Source organism: Gouania willdenowi, chromosome 15 (genome assembly GCF_900634775.1).
Source record: "Gouania willdenowi chromosome 15, fGouWil2.1, whole genome shotgun sequence".
Classification (NCBI taxonomy): domain Eukaryota; kingdom Metazoa; phylum Chordata; class Actinopteri; order Blenniiformes; family Gobiesocidae; genus Gouania; species Gouania willdenowi.
This window is the reverse complement of record NC_041058.1, coordinates 34,317,037-34,334,229: the sequence shown is the minus strand read 5'-3', so window position 1 is coordinate 34,334,229 and position 17,193 is coordinate 34,317,037. Positions and strand designations below refer to the sequence as shown.

The following is a 17,193-nucleotide window of genomic DNA, read 5'->3' as shown; positions in this document are numbered from 1 at the left end:
GTCATTCCATGTCATTCCAACAAATATCCCACACTTTTAGGTCTCAAAAAATTTGGAAATTTTTAACAATTGTTCCGAGAAAATGTAGAACATGAGAAATTTGTTCATAACAAATAAGTTTTCATAGAAAAAAGTTCTTCTAATGCAATGGTTTTCATATGTTTTATGTTACTACTAAAAAACTCATAAACAATAAATGATTATGAGACACATAGCCCAGCTACAATGGCCTCATGTAATTTTAAATATTTACGAGTGATGAAATAACACAAAGTTGGGGTCCAAAATAAAAATGAAAAAGTTGCATAAAGAAAAATAGTTTCACATCCCAAGTAAGACTAACTTTTAGACTAAAAATAAAACAGATCAGATTTAGTTCTTGCATTCCCACATGCAGTTATTGGCCAATGAAAATCTGTCACAGATGTATTTTTTAAGATTTCCAGAGTGTGTGAGCCTAGAACCAACACATATCTGTGACTAATCATTAGTGATGTGAACAGTCTATGTTCATAGCTCTAAGCTGATCACATTACAGGGAGCTGAGACATATGCTAAGTAGTTTACTGAAGACCCAAACATGTTCCAGACCCAAACACACACTGACTGTGACTATTTAGAGGAGCTGACATGTCCACCAGATAGGATGTATAGCAGATCTATTTCTATATTCTGAGAGAGTGGGTGGAGCTTATTACTGTACCATATTTACCTTTCTATGTGATGGAGTTCTGAGATATTGAAAGATGAACATAGAAGAACTAAAACTGTCTATATCTCAAAAAGGATTCATCCAATTAAATTCAAAATGTACAGTGTGTCTATTGAATAATTACGGAACAAGTGATACAAATTTCAGAATTTTTTTAGAGCCAAATATTTTTGGCCAAAACATTTTAAGAACATACTATCGATCATATTGTAAAATTCTAGGGACCAATCTCTTTTTTTCTATAATTTAAATGAAATGTTACACTTAACATTGATTATAAACAAGTAACAAAAACCATTACAAGTCAAAAGAAAATTCCTTTTCATGCAAGATCAAGCTGGACAGTTTTAGATCCTGTTCCAGGATCAACTTGTCAAAGACACGGCAAAGGATAAAATAAATAAATATGAGGTGAAATAAAAACAGTTCTAACAAATAAGATTTGACTTTCTAAGAAAACAGACGTTACACGCTTTACAGGACAAATATTGAAAGAATTCCTTAAGCTCTGGTGAGATTGTTCCTGGTGTTGTGAGTGGCGCGTCTTGGAAGTTACTTTTGGACTTGTGGGTGTATTAGTGCCCTCAGGGGGTACAGACTTAGTGATTGTTGTGAAAGGGCTGCTGGCCGTGTGACACATAGGGTGCAGGTCCTGACATAAGCCTGTCTGCCTCACTGCAGGAAGAAGGTTCCCTTTAGGGGCCACACACAAACACACTATTTGTGAAAAGAATCATTAATGAAACCACAAGGTTGAAAGAAAAGTAGGAAAAGCTCAGGCATTATCCTTTAATGCAGCGACAGCTTTAGAAAACCCCTGTGTCTGTGTGTGTGTGTGTCTGTGTGTGTGTGTGTGCGTGTGTGTGTGTAGGTGTCTGTGTGTAGGTGTGTGTGTGTGTGTGTGTGTGTGTGTGTGTGTGTGTGTGTGTGTGTGTGTGTGTGTGTGTGTGTGTGTGTGTGTGTGTGTGTGTAGGTGTGTGTGTGTAGGTGTGTGTGTGTAGGTGTCTGTGTGTGTAGGTGTCTGTGTGTGTAGGTGTCTGTGTGTGCGTAGGTGTCTGTGTGTGCGTGTGTGCGTGTGTCTGTGTCTGTGTCTGTGTCTGTGTCTGTGTCTGTGTGTGTGTGTGTGTGTGTGTGTGTGTGTGTGTGTGTGTGTGTGTGTGAGGGAAACACAATTTACTGGAGGTTCTATGGAAGGTAAATCTGAGCTTGGGATGTCCTCAGAAACAAGCTATCTTGTCAGGCTAGCAGACAAGAAGAGAAAAGGACGGCGCCCCGCTGAGACATTTACTTAGTAAAACAAACAGAGAGGAGCCGCACAATGTATTTGTATTCCATGTAATTTTCCCTGCTCTCCTGAGGGGTGGATGGTGGTGGGGGGTTGTGTGTGGGGTGGGGGGATGCACTGGCTTTTGATAGCACTCCACAATAATGACCTCCCTTTGATTGCCACATTCACATGTGCACGGCAAAAACAATACGGCTGCAATTTGTATTAGCGAGCATCCACCCAGAGCAGACATTTACCCTCAGCCTTTAAGAGGCAGGAATGTGTGGAATCCTAGCTTGGCCATTTGATTGTAAAAAAATAAAAAAAAAGAGAGTTGTCCCCCTTTCTGATGCAACGGAGGTGGTGATGTCTTTTCTCTTTGATGCTTGTGCTCTCTGTGTTTAACCAAAGTGAGAAGTAACAAAGCACCTTGGATGGTACCAGTCCACGTGATCACAGAACTTCTTTAAATTTAAATATTAATTGTGAAATCTTGCTCTGTTTGTGAGATATTTGGATAGTTACGGGAAAATTAGAGGGAGCCTTAGCACGTCACATTTTGTCAGAGCAAAGTGTGTTACAGTCCAAATAGTTTCCAAATAAGCTGGTGACTGACTCTCAACTGTGAGGCTGGTGTGAAGAACAACAGATGTTAGAACTTCTACCATTTGACACTTTTACAAAAACAATTACACAGATTATTAAAGTCAGTAAAATTATATTTTTGCACGTTATACCACTAGCCACTAACAGCAGCCATCAACAGACACGGAAGAACCTTGGGGGACCAGGCCTTCACCAATGCTGCCACAACCCTCAGGAACTCATTCCCCATCCACATCAGAAACTCGGACTCACTGACCACTAGGGCAGCCCACTTTGGTCGTTTAGTCGACTAATTGGTCGATGCCGTTGTGGTCAACCAAGATTTTCTTTGGTCGACCAGCAACTGTATCAGTTTCAATACCGTAAAAATTTTTTAAAACAATACAATGTACTGATATAGGTGATAAGGATTAAATATCAATATAATGTATTTAATGCCTAAACATGATTCTATGTCCAGCAACAGCTATGAGTGAGTGCTGCTGACACTGTGTAGTGTGTTGTCCTCAGAGCAGAGAAAACAAATTAACACTTGAAACAAACGTCCACTATTGAATCAGTCCTTTTTCTGCACATGAACATGGATTATCCTTATATTTGATACATGGATTATGTAAATAGATCTACTGTCTCTGGTACAGAGGGGCACACTGCACACCTGTGTTTGACGTGCTATGTTTCCCCATACACTGATCTGATGTTGACATCAACAGTTTATTAATAAAAGCAGGCTTACCACTAAAACTAACGTAAATATGTCATTTGTATGAAGAAAAAATAGGTTTTAATTGTGGGTTTCAGGTCAGGCTCTGATATAAATACATAATGTCTGTCATAAGGTTCATATCATAAATGGTCTGTGTTTGAAAGCAAATCTGCACCACAAAAAGCCAAAACAAATTATTTGTCTTTTTTTTCCTTCCTCCTTGTCCTCCTCTGCACCTGATCATTTTTTCTACGTTTTTTATTCCTTTGTCGACTCATCGCTACGTGTGCCATAGTCTTTGTCGACCAACCATTTCCTTGGTTGACTACAGCTCTACTGACCACCTACTGCTCAAACCTCACCTGTTTCAGCTGGCCTACAATAGTACTCCCATCTTTGTTTCTATTTCAATTTGTAAAGCGTCTTTGAGTTAGTTGGTAAGTGCTATACAAGACTTATGTTTTATTATAATTAATAATAATATGAATTTGTTTTAAAATAAATTAAACAAATAACGAAAGGTACACAGATTATAGAATGACCACTGTCTTTTTCTGTCATTCCAACAAATGGCCCACACACTTTGGTCTAAAAAATTCCGATTTTTTTTTAGCAATTGTTCCATGATTATTCAATAGTTACACTGTAACTTTTTAGTTTGATCTGATGAACACTTTTTGAAATATAGACAATTTAGTGAGGGGGAGTGTGTGGCCTTATTGTTCTTCTATGTTCATCTTCCAATATGTCTGTAACTCCATCACATAGAGAGGTAAATATGGTATAGTAATAAGCTCCACCCACTCTCTCAGAATATAGAAATAGATCTGCTATACATCCTATCTGGTGGACATGTCAGCTCCTCTAAATAGTCACAAAGTCTGTGTGTGTTTGGGTCTGGAACATGTTCAGTAAACTACTTAGCATATGTCTCAGCTCCCTGTAATGTGATCAGCTTAGGGCTATGAACATAGAGTGTTCACATCACTAATGATTAGTCACATACATGCATTGGTTCTTGGCTCGTATGCTCTGGAAATATGAACATATACTTTTATTAACTATTTTCATTGGCACATCACTGCACGTGTGAATGTAAGAAAAAAAATCTGATCTGTTTTATTTTATAGTATAAATGTTTCTCTTACTTGTGATATAAAATAATTTTTCTTAATGCAACTTCTTCATTTTTATTTTGGACCCAAACTTTGGGTTATTTTACCACTTGCAATTATTGAAAATCCTTTACATGAGGCTATTGTAACTTGGCTTTGTGTCTGATAATCATTTATTGTTCATAAATAATAAATGAAGAAAAATAAGGAGACATGAAAATCAACACATAGCCCAATGGAACAGTTGGTAACAAATTTTGAAGTGCGTGAGATGTCCTGATAATTTGTTGAAATGATACAAAATGACCCAAAGATAAGGTGCGTTATTGTCATTTTACAAAAAATACAATACAACTTCTTTGGTGATTGACTTCAAAGAGGTCTTTTGTCATGTGTTGCAGCTCTGACCCAACGTTGGTTTAAAGGAACACCGTTTTTCCCCGATTCCATTGACCTGTTGTAGGTACTAGCTATACGATTTCTCACACCCACAAAGTCAAAAAGAGTGAGTGAGGCCAAAATGTGACAACCCAATCCAAAATAAAGGATGCAGCTTGGACTTCCAATCTATCCAAATCAGGGTGTACTCACACTGGCAACTGGGGCCGTTCCAAGCTCACAGCAGGAATCCCCCCCTCCCTGTCCTTTTTCTGGACAGGGAGGGGGGGATTCTCCCACAGAGAAACACATCATCACGTTAATTTATGACACACGTATGGCGTTACGTCATCATTAAGCGACTCTGGGTTTGTTGTTGACAGTACATTCTGTTATTTTCATATTTTCTGTTGCGTAGGGTAACTATAAACCAAGATTTACCCAGACACGTGCTCTTTTCACGGACTGGGTTTCCCAGGGCCCCTGAACGCATCACGTTAATTTAAATGACCGTAACTCTGCTCATATTTGCTCTATCGGAGAAATTCCACCAGTTTATGAAAGATAAGAAGTTGCTCTTTACAGCCAGTGTCGGTACATTGCGGTAATTTTACTCACACGTAACGGAAACATTAAAGATGCTGCTTTGTTTTGACGAAATCGACACAAGGAACAGAAAGAACCAAGTGAGTGAGAAAGAAAGAAAAAAACAGACCAAATAACGGTGGATTTATTAAAAATGAAAGACTCTCTGACGATAAAAACCACCATGAATGGAGGTTCAAATGGATTTGAAAACAAAGGAGGAAACTGAGCCTATAAAGGTAAGATCAGTTTAATTTCTGGATCAATAAATGTCGTTCTGATTTTGTGGAGCTAGCCTTTGTGTACATTAATATAAGTGTAAATAGATGCTTTTAATGTGTGAGACAGTTTAGGACAGAGTATTTGTGTGTTTGTTTAAACTTTGTGTGTCTGTGTCCATCTGATCATATTTATCTCCATCACTTTCAGTTTTCCTTTTGATGAACATGACATTATGTAACTCTTCTTTTATTTCTTCTTCTTTAAGTCCATGCAGAGTGGCCACGCCCCTCCCTGGACATTAAAACCATGAGCTGATCCTAGTTTCCATCATCAGGTCTAGACCCATCACTTCTACAGACAACAGACAGAATGGGATGCACTTATTTATTGAAATGTATATTAAATGATTATTTAATTTTCTGTAATTTTATTTTTGTTTTTAATTGTTTCAATAATTTAGAGACTTAAGGAACAGATTGTTATAATGCATAATAAAGGTGATTTACTTGAGTCATCACTAATTTCAGATTGTTTTTAAGTCTTAAAAATACTTTAACAGGACAACAATGATGTGCAGAGCTGCAGTAATGTTGGCTTCATACAATAATAATAATAATAATAATAACCACTGCACACACCACCAGAGAAGCTTCCAGTGAATAATTTACAAATAAAAAAAAGTTCACTGATGATTACATTGAGATCTCAATGTAATCAGTGAACTTTTTTTTTTTTTTTTGTAAATTATTCACTGGAAGCTTAGATATTGTGTGACAAAGATATCAAAGTTTGTTGTTTTGAGAAGAGTCATATTTATGATTAAAAGTTATGATTGTATTATATTCTAAAGTTTATAATTATCTGGCTCGTCTTCCTTTCTTTCTGTTCACAGCATAACCTTATATTTAGTTCTACAAAATGTGTTTACAGCTAATTTTACTGATTATTGTTACACATCATCCTGTATGTCTATTATATACAGTATAAATGTGTAGATTTAACTGTTGGAGAAACTATTTTATTAAATACAAAGCAAACGACATGCAAACAGAAAAACAAAGGTAGAAATAGTTTATTTAAATTATGAAATTAGTGAGTTGTTAAAGTACTGAGGTGCAGCGGAGGGTCTTCTTCTGCAGAGACGTGATGATGAGGGGTCCGAGTAAAACCCATAATTCCATGGTAATTTTGAGGGTATAAACATACATATAAACACATTACTGGTATATTAACCCATATAAACCAAAAAATATAGAAATGGGACATTTTACGGCTGAAATGTGTAACATATTACTGGTATTTTGAGAACAGGACACATGTAGATTTCTGAGCAATTCATTATAGTTGTGCAGGACTAACAGGAACTCCACATACTGATAATTGGTATTGCCACATGTGCACTAACACGACACGACCTAAGAAGAGAAATAAAATAAGATTAAAAATAAATAAATAGTTGCAACAATTTGCAGTCTTGTTCCAGGTTCTGCTGTCATAATATTCCCATCCTTGTACTTCCAATGTTTAATCTGAACAAAGAGAAGTCCTGACGGTCATGGTGTCCTCTTCCTCCATGAGTTCTCTGTGGTGTTGTTCATATATATCAGGAAACGCCAACTCTGAACTTTTCATCAGCTAACGAGCACTTCTGACACCGCTATCATTGCGGATTGCGGATGTTTATGTGCCGTAAAGCGTCGCGCGGTACCAACGTCATCACATTTTGCGCGCGGGTCGAGTCGAGTTGTGCGTGTGCATGCGCGGCCAACCGTGCCAGTCTGGCACACTGTTTGGACCACCTCTTCTAGCAGGACCATCGGTCCGTTAACCCCCCCTGTGGTGCAGTTCACACCGACGCAGGCCAGACAATGGCCCCCCATGGTTTCACACATGTACAGAGCTGGTTAGGAACGGCCCTGGTTGCCAGTGTGAGTACAGCCTCAATCTATTGGTTCAAACAAGATGACAAACTTCTTACTAATGATAAAAACACTGAAATCAAATTAAAGAAACACACTAGGGTGAACTTTATTGCAAGCTCTATAAAACACTCATACATAATACGAGCACTTCAGTCAGGTAATGTTTGTCACAAGTCTTTGTTAACTCATTCAGTACCAGCCGTTTTAGAGCATTTTGACTGATTCTTAAAGACCCACAGAATATTTTCTAATATGACAATCTGAAATCTGACACCAGATTCTGAAAGATTAAAGTCTCTACTTTCATCAGAAAAAACATTTGTTTGTAGCCTGTTTAGTTCTTCTGTAATCAGAAGTTGAATAGAGCAAGTTTTACACAAATCACCAGTTTCAGAGCAAAAAGCTGAGAAAACAGACAGCAGTTTTTTTGCTTTATTGAAAACTATAACATCTGAACATTGGTTTCCTTCTAATAAAAAAAACAAAAACAACACGGAGACGAGGCTTTTGATGGCAAAATATTATTATTTTACTATCTGACTCACATTTGAATGTTTTGCTTACTTTATTTTGTATCTCCTCCCCCCGTCAATCACACAGACGTAACTTCCTCTTCCTCCCGACACCCAGCGATGACCCGTTTGGCCTGGTTAGTTGATGGTTTTATCTCTTGATCAAAACATTATCAATAATCCACTCAGGTCCACACATGTTCTGTGTTAGTACGTCACAATATCACTCTGTAGCGCCATAATCTCTCTTGTCCCTATTTCTTCCTCTTTAGCTAATGCTAGCATCAGTGGCAAATCTCACATCGAAAGGTGTGCTGCTGACATCTTCAGGGCACCAGTTGGTCACTACATCACACTAAACTTAGATATTGATGAGGGACCTCTGCCAGGGTGTATTTTAGTAATCTCTGTGAAAAAATGTAATTGACATAATATTATGTCATTGGCACTGAATTAGTTAAAGGGAGGAGAAAAAAACAAATCGCTAAAATGGTGGCTTCAGTGGCTGAAGACCACGAATAAACGTGATCTTCAGCAGCCTGTTTTTCCTGCTCCACAAGGACTTTTAAAGAAAGTAACCCAAATATAACACTGAGGGGTTCTCAACCTTGGAGTCACCCGACACTGGGAGGGGGTCGCAGATGCCTCTAAGAAACTAAGAATACTTTTTGAACAATTTGAGTCCATTTTTGCTTATTTTTACCTGTTTTCTGCAATTACACCAAACTTGACATTTTTAACCTATTTTCATCACTTTTTCTTGCCGTATTTTTGTTCCTTTTAATGCATTTTTAGTACTTACTCCCATTTCTGACACTTCATCAAAATGGAATACCTCTTAAGACATTTTCAGCACTTATAAACCCTTTCCACTACTTGCCCATCCTAATTTTGCATATGTTGACCAATTATTGTCACTTTTAACTTCTTTTCACCACATTTATTGTTTATTTTCACCAATTTCTGTGTTTAATTAATGTGCAAAGTAACAAAGCACCTTGGATGGTACCAGTCAACACTATCAGAGAACTTCTTTGTCCATTATTGCGTTTATAAGAAAAGTCAAATCTCCACGCACAAAATTATAGTCGCTACAAATCTGCCAATGATCACTTTTGTACAGAAAAAGACAAAGGATCATTTCATGTCATTTCACCACTCGTCTAAACATTTTTTTTACCAATTGTTCAGTGATAATTCAATAGTCAGATCAATACTTTTTGAGATATGAACATTTTAGTGAAGGGGGACATGTTTCTTGCATCCTGTTTTTCTATTTTGTTGCATACGTTGACCAATTATTGTTGGTCCTCTTTTCATCACATTTTATGTTTATTTTTGCCATTTGAACCACATTCACCATTTGTAATGCTCTATGTTTTCCATTTTAAACTAGTTTTTCCTACATTTTCATTCCATTTCATGACCTTTATGACTATTTTTGGTCACTTTGAACCATTTTATTAGTGATTAAAACCATGATTTCCATCTTTAAGATGACTATAATAATAATAAACGTTCCTGGATAACAGTGGATATTATTCAGATGAATAAATAAATGTGGTTATCACAGATTCATAGAACAATAGACCATCATTTTACTGACTTTATGGATGGACCCCAAAAATCTCTCCCCTTTATTCCCCCTTATAGATGGTCCTGTCTCCACATGACTGTTCTTCAATGTTCACGTCTGTGTTCAACCACCTTCAGCTACAGTGGGGGTCCCCGCTCTCTGGAACCTTTATTTTGAGGGTCACAGGCTGAACAGGTTGAGAACCTCTGGTGTAAACTAACATCTCTGGGTGAAGTAAACGTGCTACTGCAAAGTATTAGCGTAGCTTTAAGGAGATTAGCGTCATCATATTTTAGCTAAAGAGTGAGAATAAGACCACGCACATTAAATTAGAGATATAAATCATAGATGGTTTATCATAAGGTAGATGTTTTTATATCACACTACGTTACATATCTTTATATCACATTAGGTTCAGGTCTTGAAGTGAATTTAAGCAGTTTACTCACCGCTCAACATCCCACAGACGCAGAGGAGAGTAGTTCTGACAGCAGGCGGTGCCTGTAACAAAGGACCTGCACACAGCACAGAAAGAGGAAAATGTTAAATATACGGTACACATGGGTGGGTTCTCACAGGAGGAAGATATAGTGGTTTCAGCTCATTCATTCAGTCAAATAGCAAAATCCATTTCAATTGGAAATTGTTGCTTCTCGTGTCAAATATTGTTAGGAGATAAATTAGGATCACAATCTATAATTAATTAGATTATTTTAAAGTCCCACCACTAGTAATAACCGTTCAGGCACTGTTGTGTTGACCAGTATTTCTCAAATGTGGTACGTGTACCCCTAGGGGTACGCAATGGCACTACAGGGGGTAGGCTACTTAAGAAAGAGGAAAACAATAACAAATACAGTAAATTGTCAGTGTTGGTCTCACCCCAGGTGTGACATGACCAGAAATGATAAAAACTATAGAAATAAATCTATTCAGGAGCCACTAAAACAGTGTTTCTCAACCTTGGGGTCCGGACCCTATGTGGGGTTGTCTGGAGTTTCAATGGGGTTGCCAGAAATTTCTAAAAAATTAAAATAGATTTTTGAAATATAATTATTCTTTGTTTTTTAAATCAAAACAACTGAATTTCTATACTTTGACTTTGTGAAATAGAAATCTCGGGCAATTAAAATGCAATAGAAAATAAATAAATACATTTCTGAGCTCAAACATGATAAAAAATGAATTCTAGGGGAAAAAAGATGGTCACCAGAAATTCTTGATATCAAAATAGGGTCACGATCCAAAAAAGGTTGGGAACCACTGCACTAAATACTGTTTATTTCCACTTAATTACAACATGAGATTCTTTAAAATGAGTTATCACTCATTCATTCCATGATCTATAGATGTTTTTAAATAATTTTCTAAGCTAAAAGTTGCAGTTGGACAAAGGGGGACTTGACCCCAAAAAGCTTGAGAACCACTGCTGTAGACGACCACAATCATCCCTAAAGCAGTAGTCCCAAGAACTGTGTGTGAAGACCTGGACATAGACCCCAGTAGACCCCCTCCAGGACCATGAACCAGATGAGTTTGCAGGAAATAGCGTGCATGCTAAGATGAGGAGGAGGGAGGAAAAGAAGTGTTGTGTGGGAGAGGGTTACTGGGTGTTACTGGGTGTGTGGGTATTGTCTGGGCCTCTATGGAAAGGGTGGGTTAGTGACTAGGGGTCCTGGTAGCAGGGGGCTCTGCTAGGATGGAGGCTTACTGCCCTCCTACAGGGATGACGGACAGGAGGGAGGACCAACTATTAACCCTAGGTGTATTAACAGATGCATGACTTTACTAGTGTGTGGGACGTATAACAGAATATATGAGAGAGAGAGAGAGAGAGAGAGAGAGAGAGAGAGAGAGAGAGAGAGAGAGAGAGAGAGAGAGAGAGAGAGAAAAAAAAAAAACCTGACCATTCGATGGACAATAAGAAATCGTATTTTTCATGGTAACAAAAAAAATTCAATAAAAATTACCATCAATAAAAAAAAACAAGTGTAAACAGGTTCCTTACAAACACATTAAATTGAATACATCACCACTAGAATCTGCTTCAGTAATAGTATTTACACCAGACATGGGCCCCTTGGTCTAATTTTGTGCGGACCCAAAAAATTTCAAGAAGTTGGAAAGAATATAAAGACCAAGCAATAGCAAAACGCATAAAGTACACGAAAATACACAAAATGTCTCATAAAACACAAAATGACAGAAAGACAGACACAACAACCACTTAAACAAACAAAATGACTATGAAAACACAAAAAATACAAAAAATTACAGAATAGAACCGAAGACACAAACCAACAACAAAATTACACAAAAACGCAACCACAAAAATACAGAAAGTGACCCCTAAAACGCACAAAACGACAACATAAATGCAGAAAATGACAGAAAAATACACACAATTACACCAAGAACACAAAAAATAACAAATACACATGCACATAAAGACTCAAAACACACACAAACTGACAAAACAACAAAACCACAAAGGCAAAAAAACAAACCCCACCCCTGTATTAATTAATGCTCAGATTGGTCCTTATTCTAAATACTGAGCCTGACATACAGTAAATGTTGATAACGTGGCCCTCGGATCAGATACAATCACATTTTTGTGGCCCCCGTTGTCATAGAGATGCCCATCCCTGATTTACACATTAAAAAAGGCAACAATAGCTGATATTTTATACTGTATATTTGTGCATGTGGGTCACTTTATTAATGTTGTTGTATGCAATTAATTTATCTCATTTATAATGAAATTCAATCCATGTACCCTTCATTCTTTGGTTATTCTGTTTTAAAACCAAATCAAAATAACAAACTGTGATTATTTTGTTTTACTGACTTAATGAAAGAATCCAAAGTAGGAGTCCAAATGAAAAATGAAAAAGTCGCATAAAAAAAAAATGTTTTATATCCCAAGAGAGAGTGATATTTTACCCTAGAACCAACACATATCTGTGACTAATCAGTAGTAGGGATGTAACGATTCACTCAACTCCCGATACGATTCGATTCACGATACTGGGTTCACGATACGATTCTCTCACGATTTTTTTCATTTACAAAATGACACTGTAGACAAATTTTTTTTTGGGAAAAAAACAAGAAAATACTGTATTATTTTCCTTTTATTTTTCATTGTCAAAAGAATTCCTTGATAAACTATTCAAAACAATGCAATTTAACTAAAAATAAATCTTGAATTAAATAAATAAAGGAATAATACAACTGAAAATGAAGCCTATTAATTTAAATTCTGGCTCTATAATAAACAATGCAAAACGGCATAATAGTTCTTTTTCTTTTAAAAGTGCAACTGAAAATGTATTTTGTGCCTTAACAATTGGACTTTAAAAAAAAAAAAAAAAACCCGTCATTGCACTGATTTACGTCGTATTTGTTTGGACCAGCAGAGGGCGTTGGTAACACAGTGGTCGGTTGGCATGCAGATATCTTGCAGTGAAGAAGAGAAGCTATGCTAGCAGACAGAGCTAATAGAAAAACGTGACTTTTACAGATATTCAAGTAATATTACAGATATTCTTTCGGTGCTAAAGGGGTAAGGAATCATTTATGAACATGTTTAAGAGTAGAAGGTGGCCAGAAAGAAAGTATTAGCAGACTCCGCCCGCCGCCAACACTTCCGGATAGCGCCCTCTGCTGGTTAAAAAAAGTACTGCGATTCAATTGTCAGAAAATTGATATCAACCGTGATACCTATGAATCGATTTTTAATTGCCTTACAATTAATCGTTACATCCCTAATCAGTAGTGATGTGAACAGTCTATGTTCATAGCTCTAAGCTGATCACATTACAGGGAGCTGAGACATATGCTAAGTAGTTTACTGAAGACCCAAACATGTTCCAGACCCAAACACACACTGACTGTGACTATTTAGAGGAGCTGACATGTCCACCAGATAGGATGTATAGCAGATCTATTTCTATATTCTGAGAGAGTGGGTGGAGCTTATTACTATACCATATTTACCTTTCTATGTGATGGAGTTACAGACATATTGGAAGATGAACATAGAAGATAAAAAAGGACACATACCCTCCCCTCACTAAATTGTCCAATTGTCCATATCTCAAAAAGGAATTACAGTGTGCCTATTGAATATTCACGGAACAAGTGGTAAAAATTACAGAATTTTTTAGACCAAAGTGCATGGACCATTTATTGAAATAACTCATTTGCATGTTTTAAGCCGACAATTCCTTCCGTGGGAAACATTTAAAGCCTCTCCAAGCTTTGATGGAGCAGAGAAGGTAAAAAGAACAGATAGAAGTTGACAGTGGCAGTGTGTTAGTAATGTGTAGTGAGTAGTGTGGGTCACAGAGGTGCTTGGATAGATAAGTGAGGTATAGAAGCATCTGTCAGGCCCGTTAGACAGAGCCATCCCAGAGTAATTAGTGTTGGCTAAACTCGTTTATGGTCCAAGTGGGTCAGGCAAGGCTGCGACCAGTATGCACGGTGCATGACCTCTGACCCCGCTGACACAGGATACAATAGGGCTTCGGTCACACTCGCTGACTAGACCCTATTACTCTCCATTACTCACATTACTCACACCTCAGTGGGCTGGTACTGCTGGGACATCAACGTGGCCTCGCCCAACACATCATCCCATATCATCTGATATCATTAGCTGCTACGTTGCTAAGGTCAGAGGCTCTCACTCATGGAACAGGTGTATACCCCCCGCCCCCCGGAAGATATACACACAAATACACGTGTGTGCTTCATAAACTCATATCTCTGAATAAACTGTTTATACCTCAACCATTTTTATTATAAGCAGAGACATCCCTCCTTCGTCCACCCAACACCATCGCCAACCCACCCCCCAAAAGACCCTCCCCCAGCGCATCATTAGCAACACACTGAGCTCCCGCTGCCATTTGTGTAACCTTACACTCATATCTTAGGACTGCTCTGGCAGGTCACATCAACAAAGTCCACAAATGGAATCTAGCCACACAAACAACACAAACTCACAATCATCAGCCGCCACGACAGTTCACATTACTACACAACAACTATGTCTATGCCGGACATGAGCAACTAAAAACTAAATGATTCTAAAAATACATAAAATGTAACAAAAATAACCAAAAAAATACACAAAATAACGACAACTCATAAACACAAAATGTCAAAAATAATTGGAAAACAACAGGACAAAAAAAATATGCTAAATGACAACAAAAAAAGGATCTATGCCAGACACAAGCAACTGGAGGCCCATGGGCTACAAAAATAAAATGATTGTGAAAATGCATAAAACATAACAAAAATAAGCAAAAGGAAAAATAAGATACACAAAATAATTTCAAAACCCCATAAAACAACAAAATAAATACACAAAATAATGACAACAATTCATAAGTAAACACAAATCTAACACATCCGATGACAATGATTCTGATGTAGCTGGTTATGATTTACAGTCAAACCATAACATAATCACTAGAGCAAACATGGGTTCGTCTGTGAACGTTCACATTTACAGACCTTAGAGTCACTGTTAGCTTATCAATAAACAGGAAGAGATTCATCACCTTTATAATAAGTGCTGACTAGGCACTGGGAGTGAGGTCCGAGGCCAAGACAGGCTGACTTGATAATAATGTATCATGTTTTTCTGCAGTCAGTGTCTTCTCCTCATCCTTCTCTCTCTGCTCTGTTTCAGGTGTCGTGAAGCTGATGATGTCACTTCCTGATCTGTGGTTCACAGCTCAACTAGTCTGAGACACTCTGATGTTCTATCTCTCTATCCTGTTCTGTTGGTCCTTCTGTCCACTAACCACAACCAGTCCACGCAGATGGCTGCCACCTCTGAATCTGGTTCTAATGGAGATTTCTTCCTGTTAAAAGGGAGTTGTTTCTTCCCACTGTCACTAAACACTTGTTCATGTGGATCTTGTTGGGTTTTTTCTTTCTTATGAAATTTTATATTTTGATAAGCTCATTGAGATGACTTTGTTGTAAATTGCGCTATACTGATATATATTGTATATTGAATTGAATGACTCCAAAAATACAAAATAGATGGATAAAGAACAAAAACACGCAAAATAACTCACAAAACACAAAAAAACAACAGAAAATTATTCACAGAATAACAAAAATGCACAAAATGACTTTTAACATACACTCTAAGAAATGATTCATGGGGTTAGTTAGTTGAGCTTAAAATCAAGAGATTTTTCAACATAAAAGAATACATTTGTTACATGGACTTATTATAACAAGTTGATAACTTATTTTAATAAGTTTGTCCAGCTGAAAATATGGGGTTAGTTAGTTGAGCTTAAAATCAGGAGTTTTTTCAACATAAATGTGTCACATGGACTTATTATAACAAGTTGATGACTTATTTTAATAAGTTGGTCCAGCTGAAAATATAGAAAAACTGTCAACTTAAATATGTATACATTTTCAACAAAATGTTTGCATGACCAAAGGGCAAACCCAAAATCAGTTCCACCTTCTTCATTGTCTGAGCTGAATCACAACCGGCAACTGGCAGATGATAAATAACTGAAAAATATAAATTTAAATAAATAAACGTAAAATAAGTAAGACAAAATGTTTTTGTAAATGTCTAAGGGCTGAATTTATGTAAGACTTTCAAATCACGACCGACCACATTAAACATCCTTTATTTCAAAACAAAAGCACAGGTCATGTGCATAGTAATATGAGCTTTTATTTTGTAGGAAAAAAAACAGGATGTTCTTTCCTAGTGGCAGCTTGAGCTGATTTTTATCGTGCAATCACATACATAGAGGAGCCAATGCTTCAGGATTTACACCGTCAGGGGATGGAGATTAATGTGGGTAATGTTTTGAATGAAGTTAAAATTATTATGACTTAGAGAAAAGGACAAAACTCTGGTTCATACTCCGATACAGTAGGTGGCGGAAAATGCACATTTCTCTGATGAGCACCACCCGCCAATAAACCACAGAAGAAGAAGAAGAGAGGCGCGAGGCTGCGACCGTTAACACCTGTTGGAAAATTTAAAAAATCAGAAGAAAACAAGAGTTCCTATGGATTATCACAAGGTAAATACCTGTTTTGATTTATTTTGTTCATAACCGCTACTAACTGTATCAGCAAATGGTACAAGAATTTGTTTTTTTTAACACAGACAAAATTGATATGAAGCTAATTTCGTGATTGTAAATGGTAGACCCTTGGCTGCTTCAGCAGTGACTTCCCTCCGCGACACAACCGCCCCCCAACCGTTTATTCCTGCCGAGGTGACCGCCAAACACAGACGTCTTCTGCTGCATGGTTCGTGTTTTTGTTTACTGTGGCAGGCAGCCGAATTATTTTAATTAATTAAAGGTTAATTGTGTCGCTGCAAAGGTACGAGGGATTGGTGTTTTGTTTGGTCCAAATTTAAAGTTTGCACTACATTGAAGAAGCTAACCTACAGGTTAGCTCCACTCTGCATGGTGATAGCTAATCACTTGACGGTCTCAACTAAACCTGTAACAAATTATTTTATGAGATAAATTTAAGTTTTAAGTTTATACGTGTTGGTCTGTGTTTATGTGCAATGCGTT

General features: G+C 37.3%; 1 protein-coding gene across 4 annotated transcripts in view; it reads right to left on the bottom strand.

Annotated features, from left to right (window-relative positions):
• fbxw4 (F-box and WD repeat domain containing 4) overlaps positions 1-17,193 on the bottom strand; it is a 79,755-nt gene that overhangs the window by 27,501 nt on the left and 35,061 nt on the right. For all 4 annotated transcript variants that reach the window (XM_028468144.1, XM_028468145.1, XM_028468146.1 and 1 more), the window contains exon 6: positions 10,051-10,116. In XM_028468144.1, the coding sequence (XP_028323945.1) occupies positions 10,051-10,116 (66 nt within the window). The remainder of the gene's footprint in view (positions 1-10,050; positions 10,117-17,193) is intronic.